This window comes from Fusarium falciforme, chromosome 4, assembly GCF_026873545.1.
Source record: "Fusarium falciforme chromosome 4, complete sequence".
Classification (NCBI taxonomy): Eukaryota; Fungi; Ascomycota; class Sordariomycetes; order Hypocreales; family Nectriaceae; genus Fusarium; species Fusarium falciforme.
Window position 1 is genome coordinate 2,296,795 of NC_070547.1, and position 22,905 is coordinate 2,319,699.

The 22,905-nt window shown below is 53.4% G+C and overlaps 5 protein-coding genes across 5 annotated transcripts; 4 read left to right on the forward strand and 1 right to left on the reverse strand.

The window, feature by feature from the left end:
* Positions 1-656: 656 nt before the first annotated feature.
* NCS54_00546800 (Hypothetical protein) lies at positions 657-1,397 on the forward strand (the record flags this gene model as incomplete). Its single annotated transcript, XM_053150970.1, has 1 exon — positions 657-1,397. One exon carries the CDS (start codon positions 657-659, stop codon positions 1,395-1,397), a length of 741 nt encoding a protein of 246 aa, XP_053006945.1.
* A 749-nt stretch (positions 1,398-2,146) lies between these two features.
* Positions 2,147-2,923, reverse strand: NCS54_00546900 (Hypothetical protein; the record flags this gene model as incomplete). Its single annotated transcript, XM_053150971.1, has 1 exon — positions 2,147-2,923. The coding sequence occupies one exon, from the start codon at positions 2,921-2,923 to the stop codon at positions 2,147-2,149; it is 777 nt and encodes a 258-aa protein (XP_053006946.1).
* Positions 2,924-6,256: 3,333 nt separating this feature from the next.
* NCS54_00547000 (L-aspartate decarboxylase dtxS4) lies at positions 6,257-7,937 on the forward strand (the record flags this gene model as incomplete). The annotated part of the gene is made up of 4 exons (XM_053150972.1): positions 6,257-6,334; positions 6,395-6,670; positions 6,724-6,768; positions 6,822-7,937. The coding sequence occupies 4 exons, from the start codon at positions 6,257-6,259 to the stop codon at positions 7,935-7,937; spliced, it is 1,515 nt and encodes a 504-aa protein (XP_053006947.1).
* Positions 7,938-8,349: 412 nt separating this feature from the next.
* Positions 8,350-10,614, forward strand: NCS54_00547100 (Nucleolar protein 9; the record flags this gene model as incomplete). The annotated part of the gene is made up of 1 exon (XM_053150973.1): positions 8,350-10,614. One exon carries the CDS (start codon positions 8,350-8,352, stop codon positions 10,612-10,614), a length of 2,265 nt encoding a protein of 754 aa, XP_053006948.1.
* A 10,680-nt stretch (positions 10,615-21,294) lies between these two features.
* On the forward strand, positions 21,295-22,701 carry NCS54_00547200 (Hypothetical protein; the record flags this gene model as incomplete). Its single annotated transcript, XM_053150974.1, has 2 exons — positions 21,295-21,357; positions 21,424-22,701. The coding sequence occupies 2 exons, from the start codon at positions 21,295-21,297 to the stop codon at positions 22,699-22,701; spliced, it is 1,341 nt and encodes a 446-aa protein (XP_053006949.1).
* Between the last annotated feature and the right edge of the window lie 204 nt (positions 22,702-22,905).

Genomic DNA, 22,905 nt, shown 5'->3' on the forward strand with positions numbered 1-22,905 from the left:
GTCGAGACAACGGGAGCTCGTGATCCGGCTCGGTAAGGTAGCCGTGTAAGTAGGCCGCCTCACCTGCCAAGTCCACTGAGCATTAGCGGCCTCTGCACTGTTGAGTCTGGTGGAGTCCCTTATCGCACAGGCCCGTGATACGCCGCAGCTGGATCGCGGGGTAGCCCGATCACCTCACTCATGGAACCCAAACCTGCACTCATGATCCCGGATAGACAAGCGGGCTGCCCTTTTTGAGTGGCCAGGACGAATACTCTAGCTCAATGTGTAACTCTGCCGCCCCATAGAAAGTCTGCTCATAACGCCGTGACCTTGTTATCACTGGGCGTTTTCAAGGCATCTTCCGCCCAAAGGGTTTCCCCCCGCAGCTAACACGCACGCCGATGGACCTACCCCTCCACCTCCTCCCGTCCCGGAGCCTTCCATCCTCTGCCAACTCTCCAAAGCCTCAAGCCTCTCCTCCTTCACCTCCACCTCTCGCTCTGCCACGCTCTCTTGTGCCTCTGAATCCGGATCCCCGACTCTCCCCCCTTCCCATGCTCTTGTTCAGAGGCACAATTATCCGTCGCTTCTGTTTCCTCGTGTCCTACGCGTGGCTCTATCCCTGATAATCTCCTGACTTGCTCACTGCTTAGCACAGCCCCCTCCTCTCTTCGATGGCTACCACAGACCACTGCCTCGTGTGCTTTGAGGCCCTCGATGCCCACCTCAACCACCGGAAGGCTCTGAATCTCGAGGAGATACAGGAGAAACTGGCCCGTGCCAGCGCTCCCAAAGCTCTCGACGATCCCACCCTACAGCATCTTGCAATCCCCGACGCCAGCACCTCTTCTTCCTCCTCTTCTACCTCGCTGAGCGCGTCGACGCCTGCGACCAGCACTTCATCTCTACCCATTGCTCCAACCTCAGCCCCTCTCTTCGTCACATGGAACACCATGGAGGACGGCGAGGCCTCTCTCCGCGGCTGTATCGGCACCTTTGAAGCTCAGGACCTCTCCGAGGGCATTGCAGAGTACGCCCTCGTCTCGGCGCTTCAGGACACCCGCTTCTCGCCCATAAGAAAGACGGAGCTCCCATCACTGCAGGTCGCAGTGACGCTGCTCACCGACTTTGAGGAGGTCGACGACATGTTTGACTGGGAGATTGGCGTCCACGGCATCCGGCTCTCCTTCTACGACCGGGGCCGCCGGTACGGATCCACGTATCTCCCGGACGTGGCCTCCGAGCAGGGCTGGACCAAGGATGAGACTCTCTTCAGCCTCATCCGCAAGGCGGGCTGGATGGGCAGCCGGGGGCGCTGGAAGGACCTGGAGCTCAAGGTCACGCGGTACCAGGGCAAGAAGACGACGCTCGAGTATGCGGACTTTAAGAAGTGGCGGGATAGTCTTGAAGAGTGAGGGCGCATCTATCGAGAGGTGGTTGTAAGTAGAAGGGTAAGCTGTTGATTCTAGACCTAGAGGTCCGGCGTTTTTGGCGACAGGAGGGAAACAGCCCTCGGGGTGCCATTTCATCTCATTTGCTTTGAAAGGTAGAGCTGGGTGTGCTATCACGCTCAGCATCATCTCCCAATTCACAAACTATTCAGACATGTTGATCTCAGTTGCAGGTTTGACCCATGGACGCCCAGACATATACCACGCAGTGTCCCAACTTACGATGCTCGTGTAGGCCAATATATCAAACTCGTTGCAAGTTGATGTATTATTCTAGTAACCATCGATGCAAACCAAAACACCAGAGTTAACCCTGCTTTGCCAGCGCATCTTTCAAACTCCAACATGGAAACAATACTTTATGGACATGATCTGCTATTCTTAAATCTGATCCGAACCAGAAAAAGACAAAACTCGCGACAAATATGACTTAGGACAATCCCCAACCCAGACAAAAAAAGGGGAAAGAAAAAAACAGAACTCGTGCAGATACAACTCCTCATGATGGGCAGACGGTACAGCAACCCGTCTAGACAACGCAACCGTGAAAGCCAAACCCTTCCTTCGCCCTGACGCCGAGGTATCCCTGGTATATGATGATTTTGAGCCTCTGAAAAAAGTTCCTCCCAGGTTCAACAAACGAAACAGCCTTCTTTTCGTCCCTGTCCTTTTCAAGTGGATTTTCCTCCACAGCACACACTTTCTTTACAGCTTTACCAGCACCGCAAGTTCTTCCAGAAGCCGCCGTTGTTTCTCCCGACGCGGTCGCCCTCGTTTAGATTCGGTCCGCGGACTCCTACGGCGCGCTTCTCGGTGTCGCTGTCGGTGGGTAGTGGAGTCAGGGGCTTGGTCATACCCCGGGCGTTGGGCTCGGTTCCGTCGGGGCTCATGTCGGCGAGGCGGCGTGCCTCGACGACGCGGCGCACAACAAGGGCGAAGGTCTCTTCGATATTAACCTCGAGACGGGCACTCGTCTCCATGAAGCCGCAGCCGCGCTTGCGCGCCCACTCCAAGCCCTGGGCGGCGGGAACCTGGCGACTCTCCTGGAGATCGCACTTGTTTCCGGCGACGAGCTTGACTGGGGGGACGGTGCGTGCGCGGGGCTCGGAGCGGAGGCCTGCGCGGCGCGCGCGGTCGGCGTTGTCGAGGCGTGTCTCGGCCTCCATGTCGATGAGGTCGTTGAAGTGCTGGAGAGCATCAAGTGAGTCGCGAGAGGTGATGTCATAGACAAGGAGGAAGGCGTCGGCACCGAGGTTAGAGGACGCCCACATTCCGCGATACTCCTCCTGGCCGGCCGTATCGGTTAGGGAGAGGTGGTAGGTGACGCCGTCGATGCGGCGCGTCACGCTGTACGAGTCCTCGATGGTCGGGTCATAGTCGGAGGTCCATTGCGAGCGGACGAGGCGCAGGGTGATGGAGGACTTTCCGCAGCCGCCGTCGCCGCAGATGGTGATGGAGATGGGGACGGGAGGTTGTGTCGGAGCTGTCATGGCGGGCGTGGGTTATTTAGGTTTGGAGTCGCAGTGCTAGGTAGGTAGGTAGCTTTCGTGATGGGAGAGTTTGTCGTCGCGTGAGGTCGCAGCCCGCGCCGTTTGTGGAGACCAGTTCTAGAGTCTATCTAGAAACGTTTTCGTCGTCAAGATGTTTTGGGGCCAGACTAGCTTGGCAAGGGCCTTGGGATAATGCGCAAAGAGAGATCGTGATCGTTACGTCGTCGTGGGGTGATTGTTTATGCGTCGTCGGAAGCTATCGCCTTGTATGCGTGATATGATGCCGTCGAGTATGAAAGAAAAGATGGGATGGGTCAAGCCAAGTTTATCGAGTCCTCGAGTCCCCGGTTCGGGTTTGTTTCTTGGTGAAAGAGAGTGAGTGAGAGAGGGGGGAGGGGGGGGGCTTTTTCTGAGACAGGCCAGGCCAAGGCGAAAGATGACGGATGGACCGACGTTGGGTTGGGTACGGAGTAAAGTAGAGAAAATAGCCTGACGCAGAAGCAAACAAAACTACCTAGCCTCCCTTGAATTCGAGTGAGTGTTGTAGCTCTTGTGATGATTGATTTTTTTATCTTGATCACCACACCACAATGCGAATGCGATGTCGAGAGATGATTCAGAGAAGAGAGAAGAGGAAAAAACAATGAGGAAGAAAAAAAAAACGTTGCTTTTTTCGTGAAGTGCCCCCTTGTTCTCCTTTGCGGAGAATCGGCTGAGAGGGCCGTGGTTAGAGTCGAGAATATGGGATGGGATGGGACGGGACGGATTGCAAGAGCTGCCCGTGCTGTGCTGCTTGTGCTGCTTGTGCCTGTGCTGGAAGCTAGAGCTGGGAGGGAGGGGGACCCAGTAGGGGAGAAGCAAGGCAAGCAAAGCAAACTAAAAAAGAAGAGAGGCCAGGGATCGGGACGTTTGTGGCGTCGGAGCGGGCGCGGGCACGAGAGCAGGGGTTTTTTACTGATCAAGTCTCTGGGCCTTTGGGCAGCATCCATCTTGTCACTTCTCTCTCTCTCTCTCTTTTACAGAGAAAGTTGGTTGATGTCTCCGGTGGACGGACCAGAATGTGGTCCCGAAAGGGGGCTACTTTTTTTCCTTTTGGGCGGTTGGGGGTAACCAGCCATGGCTAGAACCTTGGTGAAGGTCCCATTGAAGAGTTTTTCTTTCGAATCTGTTCCCTTTTTTGCCTCTTGATTTCGTATTTGTCAAATTCTGATCAAGAAGCAGTAACCTGGCCTGCGATCCTCCAGTTCCGCTCCGTGACATGGATCCTGGAAGCTGGCATGCCGTGATGGATGTGGATGTGTGGGCAAGCAACAACAAGGGATGACAGTCATCGACCACATGGGAAAATCAGGGGCACACGCACACTCGGACCAAGTTGAAAGCTGAGCTCTCTCCCGGATGCCGTTGACGCGGCCGTTTTTGTCCGTTTAGGTAGTCTGATCCGTCACAATGACGACTGAAACGTCCGTCCACCAGCTTGCTTGCTCTAGCTTGAACCTCGCGTAGGTGTTGGTGTTGGTGTTGGGCAGCCTCTAGACGCTGCTTTACACGGCTCCCCTTTCAAATCACCAAAAAACAAGCCAAGACAAGTGTGCCAGATCCCAACGGTCAAAAGCGTGTGGTGTGTGTGGGGGAAATAAACAACAACAACACCAACACCAAGGCATCTCCATTATTAACCAGGCACATTCAACCAGCAGCAGAGGAGAGCCCCTTGTCGCCCTTGTCAATGCAAAAAAAAAAAAAAAAATGCAACGCGCGTTTCTCGCTGGCTTTCTTTCGTTCCTGGATACGGCAGTTGATCGACCACTCACCTACCTCGCTTGGAATCTTCAAACCTCTGAGTTGCAGCCGTTGTGGGGTTGTGCATACCAGGCTGGCTGCCGTGCATCGCCTGGCAGTCAGTCAAGTCAAGCCCTGCCGTCAGAGATGAGCTGCGACGGTGAGGGTGGTGATGGGCGGGTCGCGGTTGATGCTATAGACTCGATCGTCCCCAATTCTTCCCTCCCCCCCAACTTGGGACCGGATAATGCCGCACACTCAGGTTGTTGAGTTGATAGACAAGTCACGGCGATGCCGGTTGACGCGCTTCGAGGTTATCCTGTCCACCAGCGTCGACTGTGTTAGGCAGTTGGTTGTCAGAGGATGCAAGCGATGTGATGGTCACGCATCGTTGAGACTGTGATAGCCAACGCCCTGCCACCTGAGACCTTTTTTATCCTTCTATTGCTCAATCACCATCCTCTCCCCCTTCAAGCAAGACACCACCATCTCTCCCTTATTCCGCGTACCGCGTCTTGATCCCGTTCCTCGCGTCGACATGGTCTTCGTCCTTTCTATCGCTAGCCGCGTAAATTGACTTCCGCGCACGGACAGAGCGTCCAAGCTTGGTCACCTTGTTCTGAACACTCTCGACGCATCCATCATCACATCAGGTATAAACGAGGCAGACAGAGAGATACGGACGGACGGGTCAGGGGCCTGGACCAGCTCCAGAAGGACGATCTGTCAATGCGACCGACACCTGGTGGCTGCATCTGTCTTGAGTCTTGGGACGATGAAGCTCTTCTTCCCTATGCTTGACTCACTCGGTCACCCTCTCTGGCTGAGCCTCGAGGCGAATCACATCCCATCTTGGTGAGGCCACAGCCGCAGTCTCCTGAACCCTGGGGTCCAAGACAAGGATCTGAGACTATCTGGTCCGACTTTTCCCATGTGAAAGAGGACGACATCCAGGTCTCCATGTGCTCAAAATGATGCACAATCATGCCATGACGGGAAATCCAGGCCCAGCTCGTCAAGATCGAACAAAGATTCGACAAGGGCAGACGCGGAATTGTTGGGAGCCAACCGGCCGAGTCGAGTTGACGGCTGACAGACAGACACCAGTGCCAGCTCGCTCAGACTCTCTCTCAGACTCTCAGACTCTCCGCCAAGCCAAGCGTTAACTACCTACCTTTTAGAGATGACCAACTCACACTCCATACCCTTGAGGATGGAATCCTTCATCGAGACAACTCACTCGTCGCCCGTTGAGAGCCGAATCAAGCCTCGGCCTCATGGCTGTTTGGCCGTGTCTATTCTTCATCCGGTAAAGACTCGGTAGAACATTTTTAGGAAATCCCTCGTGTCACGAGACTTGCTCTGGTCGTTGTAGTCATAGTCCATCTCGCCATTCTTAGAGTTTTCTATGTCAACTTCTTCTGGCCGTCTTCTTCTCGACTGTATCATAATTTTTTGGGCTTCTTCGGCGTGCGCAACCTGGGATTCCTGGTAGAGTTTCCATCATCCACATCCATAGTACATCCCCTCCCGCATCCGACCCTAGCCGACATGACTGCAACCAACGGCCGCCATCTCGATAATGGGAGCCCCTCCACCACCCTCCGTAGGGCTGAGGAAGTGCACGATGTAAGACACCCATCACCGGGGATTCTTGGGCTGATTGGCCGCTGACGTCACACCACCCAGCTCATCGAGGCTGTCCGAGGTCTCATTGTACCCTACATCAAGGCCGCCGACGATGCAGCGTCGCAGCGAGCCACAGGAGACCTTGCCCTGGGCGAGGCTAATGTCTTGGTTGACTTTCAAAAGCCCCGTGAACTAGTTGACCGGATCAAGTTCTCCTTGCCGAATGAGGGTCAAGGCAAGGAGGGTCTCCTAGAGATCATCCAGCAAGTCCTCCAGAACAGTGTCAATACTTGGGACCAGGGTTTCCTTGACAAGCTCTATGCGAGCACGAATGCGGTAGGTGTATCCGTCAGATAGTTGCAACGGCATGCATACTCACTAGGGAATAGGTTGGCGTGGTTTCAGACATGGTTCTCTCTGTCCTGAATACCAATGTAAGTGACACTATCTGTCTATCAATCAGGGATGGTTGACCAACGCCCCCTAGCTGCATGTTTTCCAAGTCTCCCCCGCCCTGACTGTGGTTGAAAAGACCACGGCAAAGACCCTGGCGCACATGTTTGGTTTCACTGGCCCACGAGCTGGTGGCATTTCTTGCCAGGGTGGAAGTGCTTCCAATCTGACTTCCCTTGTCGTGGCTCGCAACACTCTGTTCCCCGAGTGCAGGATATCCGGCAATGGTGACCGTGACTTTGTTGTCTTTACGAGCGCCCATGGCCATTATTCGGTTGAGAAGAGCGCCATGATCTGCGGCCTTGGCTCCTCCAGCGTGTGGCCAGTGGCTGTTGACGAACATGGCTGCATGAAGCCTGACGCCCTGCGAGAGCAGGTTCTCCGCGCAAAGGCTGAAGGCAAGACACCCTTCTATGTCAACTCGACAGCAGGTACAACTGTCATGGGATCGTACGAGCCATTCGAGGAGATTTCCAAGATATGCAAGGAGTTTGGTCTGTGGATGCACATCGATGCCAGTTGGGGTGGTCCAGCCATCTTCTCGGCGCAGCAAAAGTGGAAGCTCAACGGCTCTCACCTGGCTGACTCCTTGACGGTCAACCCCCACAAGATGATGAACGTTCCTGTTACTTGCTCGTTCCTCCTGGGTCCCGACATGAACATCTTCAACAAGGCGAATAGCACCGCTGCAGGGTATCTGTTCCATACCAGCGACAGCGGTGACATCTGGGACCTTGCCGACCTGACCCTTCAGTGTGGTCGACGTGGAGACAGCTTGAAGCTTGCCCTTGCCTGGATCTACTATGGCGCTGCTGGTTTCGAGAAGCAGATTGACCACGCATTCGAGCAGTCGGCGTACCTTGCCAACCTCATCAAGCAGAGCGACAACTTTGTCTTGGTATCTCAGGACCCCCCGCCTTGCCTGCAAGTGTGCTTCTACTACGCCCCTGGTGGAGACTTGTCCGAGGACAAGGAGGTCAACACTCTCCGAACCAAGACCATGGTCGAGAAGATGATCCTCAGGGGTTACATGGTTGATTATGCTCCTGGACCCAAGGGTAGCTTCTTCCGCGTTGTGGTCAATTGCCAGACGCTAAAGGGAACCGTCCAAGGTCTTGTCAAGGGTCTCGAGGAGGTTGGACGCGAGTGAGCATGAGAATTCCTTGTCTCTATTTAACATGGAGAAGAGACTTGAATGAAGGAATGATAAAAAGGAGCTAGAAGAAGAGGACCGGGATCTTCGCTGGCTAGACAAGAAGAGCCTAGAGATGTTATCGTTTTACGATTTATGATTAGATCTAGACTAAAACAGTATAGAACGATTAAAGAAAAGAATGATCGAGCTTCTGACATGAAATAGATATTTTTATTCTTGAGTGAATGACATACTCATATTGCATCTACGTAGCACCATTCCTGTTCCTGCGTTATCTTATCGATAGTCCTTATCAGTATCTCGAGCCAGAAATTTTTGGAAAACTTCTGGACCAGCAACCAACCGCCCCGCCAAAACTTCTCTTGAATTCAATACTTCACGACAATCTTTGAATTCACAAATCAACATGCCCAAGCCTAGAACGAAGCGCGGCGCCGGTCGCGAGGAGAAGAAGCGCAAGCGACGCGAGGAAGCCGAAAGCTACGAGGCATACGAGAACGACTCCAAGCGCCAGCGAACCACCGACGAGAACGGCTACCAAGATGGACAAGAGGTGCAGGAGAATGGCATTGGAGAGAAGGAGTTTTTCGGAATGCTCGCGGATGAGGAGCAGGAGTATTTCCGTCGCGCCGACGAGCTCCTCGAGCTAAACCAATTCCCCTCGGACGAAGAGCGCGACGTCTTCCTCGAGAACGTGTGGAAGGAGGCCGAGAACAAGGAGCTCAAGCTCGCCAGCAGTCAATCGTGCTCACGGCTGATGGAGCGCCTCATCCAGCTTTCTACCACGGCGCAGAAGAAGCGCCTGTTCGAGGCCTTTGCGGGACACTTCCTCTCGCTGGTGCAGCACCGCTTCGCGAGCCACTGCTGCGAGGCCCTGTTCCTGCGGTCCGCGGGCGTCGTGACAAAGGAGCTTTCTGGGTTTGTGGGGTTTGTGCTGGATACCAAGGGTGCAGGAGGCGATGCTGAGAAGCCCGAGGCTGCTATGGAGCATCTTTTCCTGGCGACGCTGGACGAGCTGGAGGGTAGCTTGTCGTATCTTATCACGGACCGGTTTGCGTCGCATACGCTGCGTGTCCTCCTGCTCGTCCTCTCTGGTCGACCATTGGAAGACTCCTCGGTGCGAACTCTTATGAAGAGCAAGAAGAAGGAGAAAATTTCGGTCTCTGGAGCTGAGGCCGCCGACGAGGCCAACCGAGGCCTGAGGGCTGTGCCTCCTTCGTTCACCATGGCGGTCAACAAGATTATCCAGGACTCAACGGCGGGTATGGACGCGACCAGTCTGCGGGTGCTGGCCAGACATCCTATGGGCAACCCTACGCTTCAGCTTCTGTTAGAGCTTGACCTGACGCTCAACAAGGGCGAGCAAAAGGCAGATGCTGAGCAACCGACCCTCCTATTCCAGCTGCTACCCGGTGCTCCCAAGTCCTTGAGCGACGGCTCGTCAGAGGCTTCCGAGTTCATCAACGGCATGATCTACGACCAGATTGGATCACGACTTATTGAGACGCTCATCACACACGCTCCCGGCAAGGTCTTCAAGGCTCTTAACCAAAACATTTTCCTCCCCCGGATAGAAGGATATGTGCGGAACGATGTTTCGTCTTATGCAGCCATCCGAGTACTGAACCGACTGAGCAAAGATGATCTTGTGCAAGCGGTTGAGCAAATCACACCAACCGTGCCCCAACTGGTCACAAAGTCCAGGTTCAACGTGCTCAAGACTCTCTTTGAGAGATGTGCCGCTCGTGGCGCAAATGACGAGATCAAGAAGCTCAACAAGGGGCTCAAGGAGGGATGCGGAAAGACACCGGCTGATTTGGTTACCTACCTGTGCGGATTCAAGGATGAGGAGAAGAAGAAGAAGGACGTCCAGCAGCTGTCTAAGAACGAATACGCTATTCAGTCCCATGGCGCCCAGCTTCTCACGGCCCTCCTTTCGATACCTGGACCCGTAAAGGGCGTTCAGGAGTCTCTTCTCGCTGTTGAGCCGGCTGTGCTCGTCCGTCTCGCCACTACCTCTATGCCTACCGTTACTGTCCTCACCACGGCTTTGGAAACCCCCTCTTCCAACCCTGCATTCCACAAGTCCATCGTCAGCTCACTTCTCCCACATATCCACGAGCTTGCGGTCCAGCAGTTCGGCCATAACCTCATCAACGCCATCGCAGAGGTGCCTAGCAAGGGCAAGGAGCGCAGTGTGCCGTTCCACATGAAGGAGGCCATCATGGCGCGCCTTGGCGAGCACGAGGCGGAGCTTCGAGATAGCTGGATGGGCAGAAGCGTGTGGCGAAACTGGAAGGGTGACATGTGGAAGACACGGCGCGGAGACTGGAAGATTTGGATGCGAGAGGTCGATGCTCATGTTGAGTCAACCTTGCCCCAAAGAGGACGAGCTGCTGAGAAGCAGCAGACAGTCCAAGACAAGCCTTCTAAGAAGGAGGAGCCGGAAGTTGAGGATAAGATGGAGGTGGATGAGGTTGTCGAGAAGCCTGAGGAGGTGGAAGAAGTCGAAAAGACCGAGGAAGTGAAGGAGAAGAAGAAAGAGAAAAAGGACAAGAAGGATAAGAAGGATAAGAAAGAAAAGAGGGAGAAGAAGGACAAAAAGGAGAAAAAGGAGAAGAAGAAGAACAAGTCAGCAGAGGCCGAAGTAGTCGCCGAGGATGAGGAGTAGATATATTTCATCAGGGGATAGCGGTCATAGATACCCAATGTTGAGCCATCCAATCTCAAATTGTGGACATTTAGCTATTGCATTACACATACTAATGAAGCTGTTCATGGTTATTGTACCAGTAACGTGGGCTTACCCTATTCTTCCACTTACATATCTTGCTCTCCTTTCCATTCTTCCCCGCCTTGATGAATCATTGCAGACCAGCTTCAAGAGGATTAAAGCTTGAATCAGGCCAGTATATGTTTGCTTATTTGACCACTTTACACATAGCTTGCCTTGATGCCTCTTGTTGACCTGCTGTTACAATTGCCTCTATCGCAGATTTCTGATGTGTGCTACACACCAAACAGACAGACATGGATCCAAATGCAAGCAACACCACGTGTGGACGACTACAAGAACCCCGTCCTCATCCCCTATCGATCAGCATGTTTCTTCCCCATGCTCCAACACCCTCCCCCTTGGACTTTGGTCTTCGCCCGACTCTATATATATGGCTCTACGTATCATGTCACCAACAGATCCGCCACCAGATGACATCCATTATTATATACCCCCGGCATCATCAAAACCATCATGAAAACCATCACTCATCGTGGTCCTGCCGTGAAGATTTGTATACAGGACTCTGGTACTCTCATTCGAAATTTCAGACGAATGGTGACCGGCCGATACAACTCCTCTTGATTCTCCGCAAACGAAGAAGAGAGGCAAGTTGAATCTGGTGACCGGTCCCAAAAGACTTTGCAGCGACAGGTACGGCCACAAGAGTCGACCCAAGTGTCAGGACCAGCGAGCGTTCGTGAACATCCTTGGTTCCGAGCATCTACAGGACGAAAGCTTTGAGTTGCTGTTGAATACCCATCCCAACTCGCTCGAATCAAGCAATGCATACAGTTCTTGGGCTCTGCGTGGCATAGGGGTTTCCTGAGCAAAGGTCTTGGGCCCCCACAAAATGCCATTTGAACTCTGTGGCTCAGACGGCAGGCTACCGGGGTGACTATTTATATATATACCATCTCATCGACATGCCGGATGCTTCAACTGTCGTCTTCGAAAAGACAGGCGAATGTCTACCGACATTCGCCTGTCTTTCTTTTCTTCAAAGCAGCCCTTGCCCTTTTCACATCCGCCCGGGGTGCTGCTAACAAAAATCCCATGGAATGGGGTTAACATCCTTCTCGGCCTCTGATCCCCTTTTTTCATTTTGGAAGCGGTCCCAGAAACAATGGGCATCGACGGAATAAGGGCGACGTTACTTATCCTCGCCCAGCAAAAAGCGATTCGGAAGATGACGAGAGGGAAGCATGCCTTGCATGACGTGCATTAACAAACTTCTTTCTAATGGTCAGCCTGTTAATTGAGTTCTTGGGTCGGATAAGCGCTGCGAGGAGTGCTCTCGGCGAAAGAAGGGTTGCAAGTAGGGAAGGCAATCTCTTTGATAAGCACCCTGAGCTCCATCGTGTCACTGAGCGTCTTATTTCTACCGGGAAAGAGAGCAAGATGATTCAAACCTCACATGTGAGAGGTGGTAAGAATGGGAAGGGGTCAAAGAAAGCACAGTTTACGAAAGAATCTCATCGGCTTCCTCAGGGGGCGCCTTGTACCACCAGCAACACGGTAAGCTTCAAAGCATCGGGCGGTATAGGACATGATACTGACCCAAGGAATAGACATATATATATATATATATATATTATCAAGTACTGAAAACCGACTCTTGTCCACGAGGGAGGACACGCCTAAGTCTCGGCTACCAGCTCCTACAGCATGGGTTTTGTTGATGCCCCAGATCCTAGAGCCGTTGTGGTGAACGAGATTGAACGGCTGGAAGTCACAGAGGAAGAGACCAACCACGGAAGTCGGGACATGTCGATACCCGCGGTCAAGACGTCTAAGGCATTAAACAAGCTAAGAGTGATTGCGGATATCGATCACTTCAACGAGGTCGTGGTCTCACTTCGTGACCCCTGAGGCAGAACGCGAATGTCGCCCTACATTTGCTGATCCATTGAGCGTGGTCGGTACAACAAGGCTCAATGCGAATGTCGACTACTCGCTCTGCTTTGGTTAACTATCCTGGAAAGATGCCCAAGATGTGATGTGGCCCACGCCCGAACGACATCGTCCACAAGCAGGATCGCAGGGGAGCATGGAGGTTTTGTCAACCGTTTCGTGTTCCCTGCCATTGATTGCTGTAAGACGGGGATCATCGGGGGCCGTTGACTTGGATCTACGATGACAGCCACACCAAAGCATTGCCAAGATGGTCCAAGGGTCCCAACCTGATGGACCTGTCTTCTTTTATATATCGTTGGGCTTTGGATGCCCTAGAGCCGGAAAGAAACTTGTTGCTGAAGCCTCGAGAGGAACACTTCATTCCCAGCATCCCTCACCAAAACTTTGTTGATGCAATTCCCCATCTATACTATATATCGCCACCTCGCTCACGTTCTACACCCAGCTAAAGTGCTGCTCTGCTGGATTGTTTTCAACATGGTAGACCTAGGCCTACTGCCCCTTCCATGTCCAATTTCAACTGCTGAACTGCCCCCGAGGCAGAGGGCCCCAAGCAGACCACTTGAAATCGAAAAGGTTGCAGGGACACCAAGACGAACACAGTTGTCTAAGCTGATTCGCCAGAACCATCAGTATCTTCCGACTGGGCCCCTGTGCCACAATTAGGTTGGCAGCGATGCGAAGCATCGACCAGGCATGGGCAGGTTCTACAAAACGGCAACAGGTACGGATGGGCATTAACTATATGAGGCGACAATCAGAGATGCCACATCTTCACCACGGCGGAAGCTCACTTGGACGGAAACCCCTTGCCTCAGATTCCGTGACAGGAAACTTGATCTGCAGTTTTGATCTCCTCTGGGGTTATGCCAGACCTCCGTTCCCGCAAACGGCCCATTTGCGTTTCCATCATCGCAACGGTGGAAGAATATAGACGAAGTCAGGATCCCTCCCTCCCCTAAGTTCTACGACTCAGCTCGACATCAGTGATCAATATATATATGCCAGGCCTCGTTGTATCTGGCAGGAATTCGGCACACCTTGTTGGGTTCGACTCATCGAGCCTTCGGATATCCGTCTGGCATCACCAGTCTCTCATCGGCTCTTACTTGCCTAGAGCCAGCAACTACATGGGGAGTCACCTGGTCCAAATCCCCTTCCAAAAGACGCCGTTGCTCTCCGTTTCATGGACTCCAACACCTCAGTATATACATCACTAGTTCCAGCTTGGTCCTAGGTTGGAGCTCACAGACCAATAACTCTGAGGCCAGGATTCCTTGGGAATGCCCTCTGGGCCCACGACTTCGACCGGTGTAATTTCTGCAGCATATATAACACGGTCGTTAAGAAGGCATTCGAAGCCAAGCGCGCCTCACTTGTGAAAACGGGCGAGATCTAGTACCCGTGGCCAAGTTTTCGGGGATGTTAAAGAGGATCCTGATTTGATTTGGGAGTGACCTAAGAAGGGATATGGGATCTCGTGTCTGTCAGTACGTGAGACGGCTAGGCTCATCGGCGCCCAGCTCACACTACATTCGGCTTTGAAAGGGATGCGCGAAGGCTCGGAAACGAGATTTGGCTTCTCAACTTGGAGGAAAAACGACAAGTTGCGACAATTTGAAGAAGTCTTGCAGAACACCTCGAGATCATCAGAACGTGCCGTCAACTCCAGAACATCGTCGAGAACGCCTTTACAGGCTCATGGCTCGACCAGAATCTGCTAGGTCTGAAGTTCACTCTCTACGTTTACAGCTGGGAAGACGAAACGACGAAGGGGCTCGCAACGCCACACACGACTATGAGAACGCCTATATAACTACACGACAAGAGTATGATCATATTTGAATCGAAGCGCCGCCAGACCTGATGATTATATCTCTAGCTGTTGGGGCTGTGGTTTGTGCTCTAGCGAATGCCGAAGTAGGGCCATGTTGGGGTAGGATGACATCTTGATCATGCACACACATTTCCTGCCATCCTCTTACCTGCCTGACTTCCACAATGAACCAGCTTGAGACGAATTTGAGATGGAAAAAAGAGAAGCAGGGTCAGCCGTGGTGTTTTCTCCTTATATCACGGTTCCTCTGTCAGTGTTTGCGCTATCGGATGGGCCGCTGATTTCTTCCACGGTCGAGACATATCAATGGTACACCACCTACACCCGAGCTTACAGATACAAGGACTTCAACTCCTCCCAAGAATGATCTCAGAGCATGCGAGCAATTCCTCGCAACTTGTTTGAATTAAATAGTTATTGTTTCTATTCCCCGGGGCCTCCATACGCCAAGTACTTGGCAAAAGTCCACACCAACTACACAGACTTCATATATAACAATTTGGGAACCTTGGACGACAGGAAGAGCACTGGACGTCCGATGCATTTTGTCGCCAACTTTCAGCAGAGCTGAATGTCACACAATCTCTTCTTTTTGATCGCTGGTGCTGCAGAGGAGCAGCAGATGGTGGATGAACAAACCATGAGCCTGACGGAATCTTCAATACCCTCCCGTCAGTTTTATACACAAGATGTGTTTTTGAGATAGCTTCCCCTGGAAGATGATCTCGCGGCTTATGGTATCCAAGCCCAAGAACAGTCCAACTATACATTCACAGTCACACAGGGACAGTTGCACGTCAGCAGGAGCAGTGGCATGGCATCGAGGACCAGGCCGAGGGACGAGGGAATTTCCCCCTCTTAGGGGATCTCAGCCCTAACTGCATCTATACCTGGAACCTCCATGGTGTGATCGAACGCGACCCGTGGAGAGATACACTGTCAGATGTACAGTTGTCGCTCCGACTCACAAATGGCACCTTGGATCTACTGGGCAGGAACAAATGGAGCGCCCCTCTGCATTATGCCTCGGTTCTGACCTTCACCCTACAAGTCGTATATAGAAACCCCTGAAATCTGCTCTTACGCAACATCAGCCCTACCGAGATCCCCCAAGGGCCTCGTCGGGGCGCACCGCGGATGACTCCCTAAGCCACGAAGCGGACATCGCCATAATCAACTGCCACCATGCAAAGGACCGAAAAGACAAGAAGCAAACTATCTGGTCACGATGTAAATGGCTCACACCCAAGTAAAAGGACCACATTCGCATGTTTCCGGATGTGCTCCGATATCGTTGCTCATGGACAGCCCGCCACGTCGTCAGAAAAGCCTCTACCCCCCTCCGGAAGACGAAGGCCTCAGGGGCAGAAGGAAGCTCGAGGAATGATACAATATTGCTACTTTCAAATGCTTTGAGATTCCCGCGTGTGATCACTCTACATGTGAAGATCAATACATGATGCCTTCATCATAGCAAGCTGCCAATGCCATCCTATGCAGCTCTACAGTGTAATTATCTAAGCCCCTGAAATCCATCCTGCAGCATAGACTAGACTTCCAATGGATAGTAGTTGCCATTTCGTACCTCTCCGATATGGCGTGAGTTGTTACGCAAGCAGACTTGCCCATATCTTCTAAGTGTGAACCCAAGTGATGTGAAATGCCCATAATCACTCTCGATTGGAGCTTCTCAACTCGCCATCGGGAATCCCTAAAGCATATGCAACCTGGATCTGCTACTGTAAATCCCTCAAGAGTCTAGTCTATCGAAAAGTTGAACCCCAGCACCTTTTGTTGGGGATGCTCTAGTTGTCCATTGCGCCCTATCGTGATCGAGTATTAAGTTCGAGGAAGCCTCCCTGCGATATCGAGAGTTCCGAACATCAAGCAACATCATGGCCGGCCCGATGTGAAGTTGCACGGACATTTCAATTCCGCCCAGCTTGACTTTCGATTTGTCTTCACTTTGTGAACAAATCGGCGGGACCACGCGGCTTGTTGGCCTTCGCTTGTGCTTCTGACGGGTAGTGCAGCCGAGTAGAAGAGTTAGATCAATCAGAGCCCTTGTCGACGGGTTCCATAAGATAACCTAACGCATGGCGCCGGCGAGGCGTCACTTTATGCAAGAATCTATTTCGAGGTGAACTTGGCAACAACTCGGCAGTTCCGGGCCAGGCAGCCAGGGTCCAGCGTGCTTCACCTAAAACATTTTCTCGGTCCAGGGGGGGACATAAAACACGAGACGTAGGGAGGTGACAATTCAGTATCGTGTATTTTGTCCCCCGCTAGCCAGTATATGTCTCTGGTAATCCCTCGACGGAGGTTTCCTACTGCTGTGGATGGCGCCCAGCAAGAGTCAACTTTGTCTTTTGCAAGGGGAGCTTCGCCAGTCAGATCTCAGGGTCCGTCTAGGCCATCAAGGGGCTCATGCCGCGCCTGGCATGCCTGGATCTTGGATAGCATGAGGGCAGAGGCCGGTGGCTCAAGGTCAGAGTGGCTGGTCGGTGAGCAAGATCTCGCCAATCTACCCGGCCTCGTCGCCCCAACACCATCTCTCCGCGGTTTGCCTCGGGCACCTCACATGTTGTCTGTCACTGGTTGGGTCTTTGGCATGAGGAGATACAGTACGCGGCCGTGATAGGGTTCTCGGGAAAAGAACTCTCGGGGCCAGGTCGAGGGAACTTTAGTGCCCAAGAACATCGAGGCGATTCTGATGTAATTCCACCCGGAGCTTGGAATTGCCGTGCAAGAAGGGTGCTTGCTACTCAACCAAGCGAGGGGATTACAAATCACAATCCCTTCAAGAGACTGAAGAGAGTTTGGAGTGATAGAGGGGACGTCCGTCTAATTGTTGAAGTCGCCACGACCGGGAACTCGCGCTGGCGGCCGCTCGCCAAGATGGTGGGTGGTCTGCAGGCTCCAGATTTCTGGAACTCAGTCGACAAGGTTGCCCGGCCCTGCCAGCTTCTGTCAAACCTGGAGTTGCAGTCCAGGAAGATCCGGGTAGCGGCAAATGGGCACGCGTACAGAAGCACGCACGTCGCTTCTCACCACCCTTCCACGCGACAGCGCGTCCCATGACAGTCCTACTGGGTTGCGTTACAGCTTCGTCATAGCGACATCAATAGTAGATCATCGGATGGTGTGCGGGATCTGCAAGTAGCGCAGAGATTAACTCTCGGAGACCCTGGGGACGGGAACCAATGCTGTCGGGGCTGGCGACGTCATACTGAGGCGTCAGGTCAGTTGCGAAGCCGGGAATAATGAGCTGAGAATGGGAATGTCTGTTGGTTTTGGCCCAGGACGCAGGTAATTCCCATGATGATCAAGTGTGGCTTGTGCAACGAGAGCTCGGCGTGGCGTGAGGCGTGGCTCAGGGGGCCGAGGACAGGAAACTTGGCACATCACACCCCAAACGAGTCAAGCATGAGTATTGCTGCAACCAGGGGGGATTTGTTAGTGCAGTTTTGTACCTCCATGTACCAGCTCGTGGTCCTCAACAGTGAGCCATCAAAGCAACTCGGGGAATGTGTGCCGGAGAGAAAGGTCCGGGCTAAAGAGGCAGGGATCCGACCACAACTCACAGCCAAGGAGCAACAAGAGGTTCAGGATCAAGGAAAAGCATGGCAATCGTTCGAGGTGCTATACAATATCTGAGCGGGATAGCAGACCAACTCGTCCGATTGATTGTGTTGCTCTGGTTTCAAGACCTGCTTCGTAGCCGCCTTGCATGTTTGCGGAATGCATCCTGTGCATGAATGTGGATGTCGGAGCCTCGGGCAACAAGAGGGGTATCGTTCAACCCTCTCCTTGAACTGCGCAATCATTGCGACAGGTTGGCCGCCGTCTTACGGCATAGCATGGCCCGCAATTTGGGCATGAGGATGAAAGGAAGGGAGAAGAAAAGGATGTTTCTTTGATTGTGGTGAAGGTGAGGATGGTCGGATACGCTGGGAGCTTGTATCAAGAAGGAGCTGCGTGGTTGGTCGCTGGAGATTCGCGGGAAGGTAGCGCTGATGGCGGTTTCCCAGCTAGAAGCTTTTAGGTCAGGCCGGCGGGGTCCTCGTAGGCCCTCCACTCCATCTACACGCATCTCCCACGAGATCCTAGCCCAGCTCAGCCTGGTTCAAAGATTCAGTTTAATCCGGTTCAATCGTGGAGGGCGAAGCATCAGCCTGTTACTCGCGTGTAACTTGCATTACTTTCCTCGTGGCATTACAGCCCAACGATGGCCAGCATCGACACCTGATGTGTACATGCCGAATTCACGGTCATCCACGGCCCCGATACCTCTCGGGCGCTAGGAGAGAATCACCAAGGGCCGGCCGTCAACTCAAACGATCGTCATGGGCCGTCAGGAGGAAGTGGACGGCCCTGGCCCCCACCGTTCTCCATGGCCTAGACCGGCTCCGTCCCCTCACATGGGGCCTTGGCCAGCTTGGGCACACCTGCGGCGCGATTCCCTGCCAACGGCACCGCCTGTCTGGATCACCAATTTCGCCTTGGTGGTGTCGGGACCGATGGTATTGCGATGTGCGAGCTCCTTTGCTTCAGCCCCTCAACGCTCTCCGTCGCTACTAACGCGTCCCTGACGATGTCCTGATGCGGGAACAACGTCGCTGGATCGAGGAGCAGCGTCTTCTCGATTGACTGCTGCAAAGGTGCAGTACGAAGCCCAGTCCCACCAAACGGCTCACCTCGCCATAACTTTCCCGCGCCATGCCGTGCTATTGTGCCATGGAGGCCAGGCAATGCCACGAAGCATGCACGAATTCGGAAGCTGGGGAAGTGGCAGAAAACGGAACCGGCTGGAAGTCCAATGGAGCAAGGGGGAAACTCATGGAAAACAAGGAACTGGGTCACGATGCGGCACCTAAGCTACCATTTCCCTGGATGAACGTCCCATTCTTCTGCGCCCATTGCTGTCTGTGCTGGACAAGCGCCTCTCTGGCTGACTACCACGCAGGGTTGACATCTGATAGTGCCAGTCCCCCAGTCGGAAGAGTTGCTCCGTCCAGTTCACGTTTGCCATGGTGGATTTCGGATGGGAATGGACCAAAGCAGCCGATTGTTTGTTTTGACGGTTCTTTCTCTGGATCACGATCTGGGGAGCCGAGTCTACAAAACGTGGGTTCACGGAGCAATGTCTTATCGGCCGATGGCCTAGTCTCTCTGCGATGGGAGGGCCGCGGCAACTCAGACTGGATAGCCTCTCCACCTCCTCACCGGGAAAAAGGGGAGCCTGCCTGACAGATCCTGGACATGCCGGCAGCTCAGGATGCTAACGGGGTACCTTGGTGCAATGCAACACGGCCTTGCACACCGGGTTGCCAGGCGTCCAGGTTGCTCAAGAGTTCCGGGTGAGACCGCAGGAAAACGGCAAGACTAAGGTTGTGATAGAACGGCATGGTGACAGGGATGCCACCCGAAGGGTTCTTTTAAAGAGAGTTCTGGCACAACGCATAACTATGATTGCAACCTGGCGAAGGGGATGTAAGTTCTGATGGGCTTCAACTGCAAGACAAGGCAACCTAGGCAAGACAATGGAACCTTGGATGGTATGGGCGGTCGCGCACTTTGCAATCCTCTCGCCAGATATGGCAATGGCTGGGGGAGAGCTTGCATTGAAGTGAGGCACTGTCTTCTTTCACCCAGGCAAGTCTGGTTCGCAACTCCCCGGCTCGGCCTATTGACCAAGCCAGTTTCGAGGCGTCCAATGTTAGATGCATGTGGCCTGGCGGAGAGGTCCAAATCCCATGCAGGGCGATTTGGACTGCTAGACTTCAATCTCAAGGGCGTCTTGTGTGGCTTCCGGGCATGGCTTATTGCCTCTTGCTGCCGTCCCGGAATATGGTACAGTAAAGTAGCAGATGCAGAAATGCATGGCATTCGTTCCCGTCACCATCTTCTTGTTATCCATCCATCCCGACTTCACCCTCCAGCTTCCTGGGAGCTTGGGTTGGGTGCACCAAGGTCAATCAATGGTGGTGTAGCGGCTTGCGCTGGGGGTGGGCCGAAATGAGCCACTCAGGGGTGGTCGGAGGTGGTCCGGCGGGGCAGTTGCAGGCCTACTGGTGGCTCCTGGTGGCTCTAGCTCTCGATACGGGGCAGTACATGTGCCATGGCTCAGGCGCTAACAGCGACCTTCTCATCGAGATCGATCGTCATAGCTACGCTCGATTCAACGTCGCTCGATCGCTCTCGGATCGAGCTACACGTCTTTTTGGCGCCTGAGACGTGAGATGAGATGTCTCTTTTTTCTTCTGCAGGAGAGTCTTTCTGTGGGTGTGGTTTGTGGCTGTCCTGCCCTGTCCGTATATAACCCAAAGTACGGCCCTGCCGGCTTGCTTTGCCCTCTTGTTGCCCGCTTGTCGGTTCTTATTCCTCCATCTCCATATCTACTTTGGATACCTCCTGCAGTTTGGCGGTCCTTTCTGCTGCATCCTCAAGCTTAATTCCACCGGCTACCAACCACATGCCACGGAATCTAAACCATCCAACAAACCCTCGATTTCAGCCACATGCAGAAATATTGTCGCCTTGCACACTCCGATTTAACGCTAAGAACGGGATAGCTTAAGCATCTTTCCAAACAACAGAGGGGAAATACGGAAATACGTCTGTCGGACTCGCCATATATCAACCCTTGGCAGACCCGACTTCAGCTTCTCCATCCCATCCACATCTACAGCTACCGAACAGTACACATCCTTGGCAACCCTCCGCCTGCAGAGTCTAGGCGGGGTGCACCTAAGATTCTTCCTGAACCAGTCTTTCAACTTCACTCAACTCAAGTAACACCAAACCCTTCACTCTTTACAATGCCCAAGAGAACTCGCGAATCCCAAGACGCTGGTGAAAAGACACAGCCGCCTACGCGCAGGGTAAGGGAACCCATCCCCGTTGGCCCAGCACAACAGACATGACTGACCCGAAGCCTCTTGGTAAAGAACACCGAACGTTCCCATTCCGAGAATCAGGAACGCGCATACATCGCCGCCTCGAGGCGCGCGGATCGGAGCATCGAGGCACGGGTCCAGTCAGCCCGCAACGCCAGCGACATCCACAAGAAGAGAACGGGCAAGGCCTTTCGCATCACCGAAGAGATCGTCATGAAGGAGGAAATGTATGAGGAAGAGGACGACGACTTCCCGCGCTCCTATCGGCTCCTCAACCCACACATGCAAACCGCCAACCCAGAGCTCAATGCTAGAGTCGACGCGTATCTGAGTAACAGGGTTGCTATGTCCAAGCTGCTCTCTGCTACTGACAACGACTGGCGCAACAACGAGATCAATACAACATTTGATCAATTCTTCCCCAACGTCCAGAGCCGGGTTAGGGCTGCTTCTCATCAGCATTGGTCCACCGGTCAGGGCTTCTCCGTACCGCAGACGCTTCAGTCGCCTGTTGCGACTCCACGAGCCCCAAGTGTTGGCGAGCCGCCTTTCAACATGCACTTCCACCCTATCAACTACGGACAACCAAACAACGGACAACCAAACAACGGACAACCAAACAACGGACAACCAAACAACGGACAACCAAACAACGGGCAGCCAAATAACGGACAAGCAAATAACGGGCAAGCAGACAACGGGCAAGCAGACAACGGGCAAGCAGACAACGGGCAACAAAACAACGGACAACAGAACAACGGGCAACAGCACAACGAGAGAAATCCATCCACAGCTAGCTTACCAGTATCCCCTACCGAGGCCAGGAACGACGGCCCCATGTCACCCCCAGCTCTTACTCCTGGGTCTATGTCCCACCCAGAGACACCTCGGTCTCGCCACGGGTCGACATTTGGAGCCACACAATCTCAATCTTACAGTGTTAGGGGCGGCTTCAACTCGGAGAGTTCGTCATTTACTACACAGCTACCTGCTGAAGCGAGGATGTTTCTGGGTGGCGTTGGTCTCAGCAATGCCTATGGCACGTCCATGTACAACGAGCCTCAACTGTGGCAAGCCCAGAGTTTCAGCTTGGATCCTGGCGCGGATGCTGCGAACCAGTTCTTTGGCTACACCGCTGATACCAAACCCCTTAAGGAGGGTGAAATCACAGCCGCTTCTAGGGACGAGCAATACCCAGACCCCTTCGCGATCATGGGCTGGAACAATCAAGGCGACAACCAAGGCGAATCTGACTCTCCGGCTAAGAACGTTCTCGAAGAATGGGAGACGTACATTGATGATAGCGCCTGGAACAGCAGCCAGAAATGATTCTCCATCGACGAATCTTTCCACGGCGTCTCTCAAACTCTTCATGATTTAACGACACTTGTTTCGGGTTGAGCGTGGTGTGCAGCAAACACAAGGCTGCAATGCATACATACTCGCCTTTCTCGAAGCCGACCACGGTGCACCGGGCGTTGGGGACAGTCACTTAGGATACCAGGGGAAAACATTCGGATAGGGAGGCTTTGG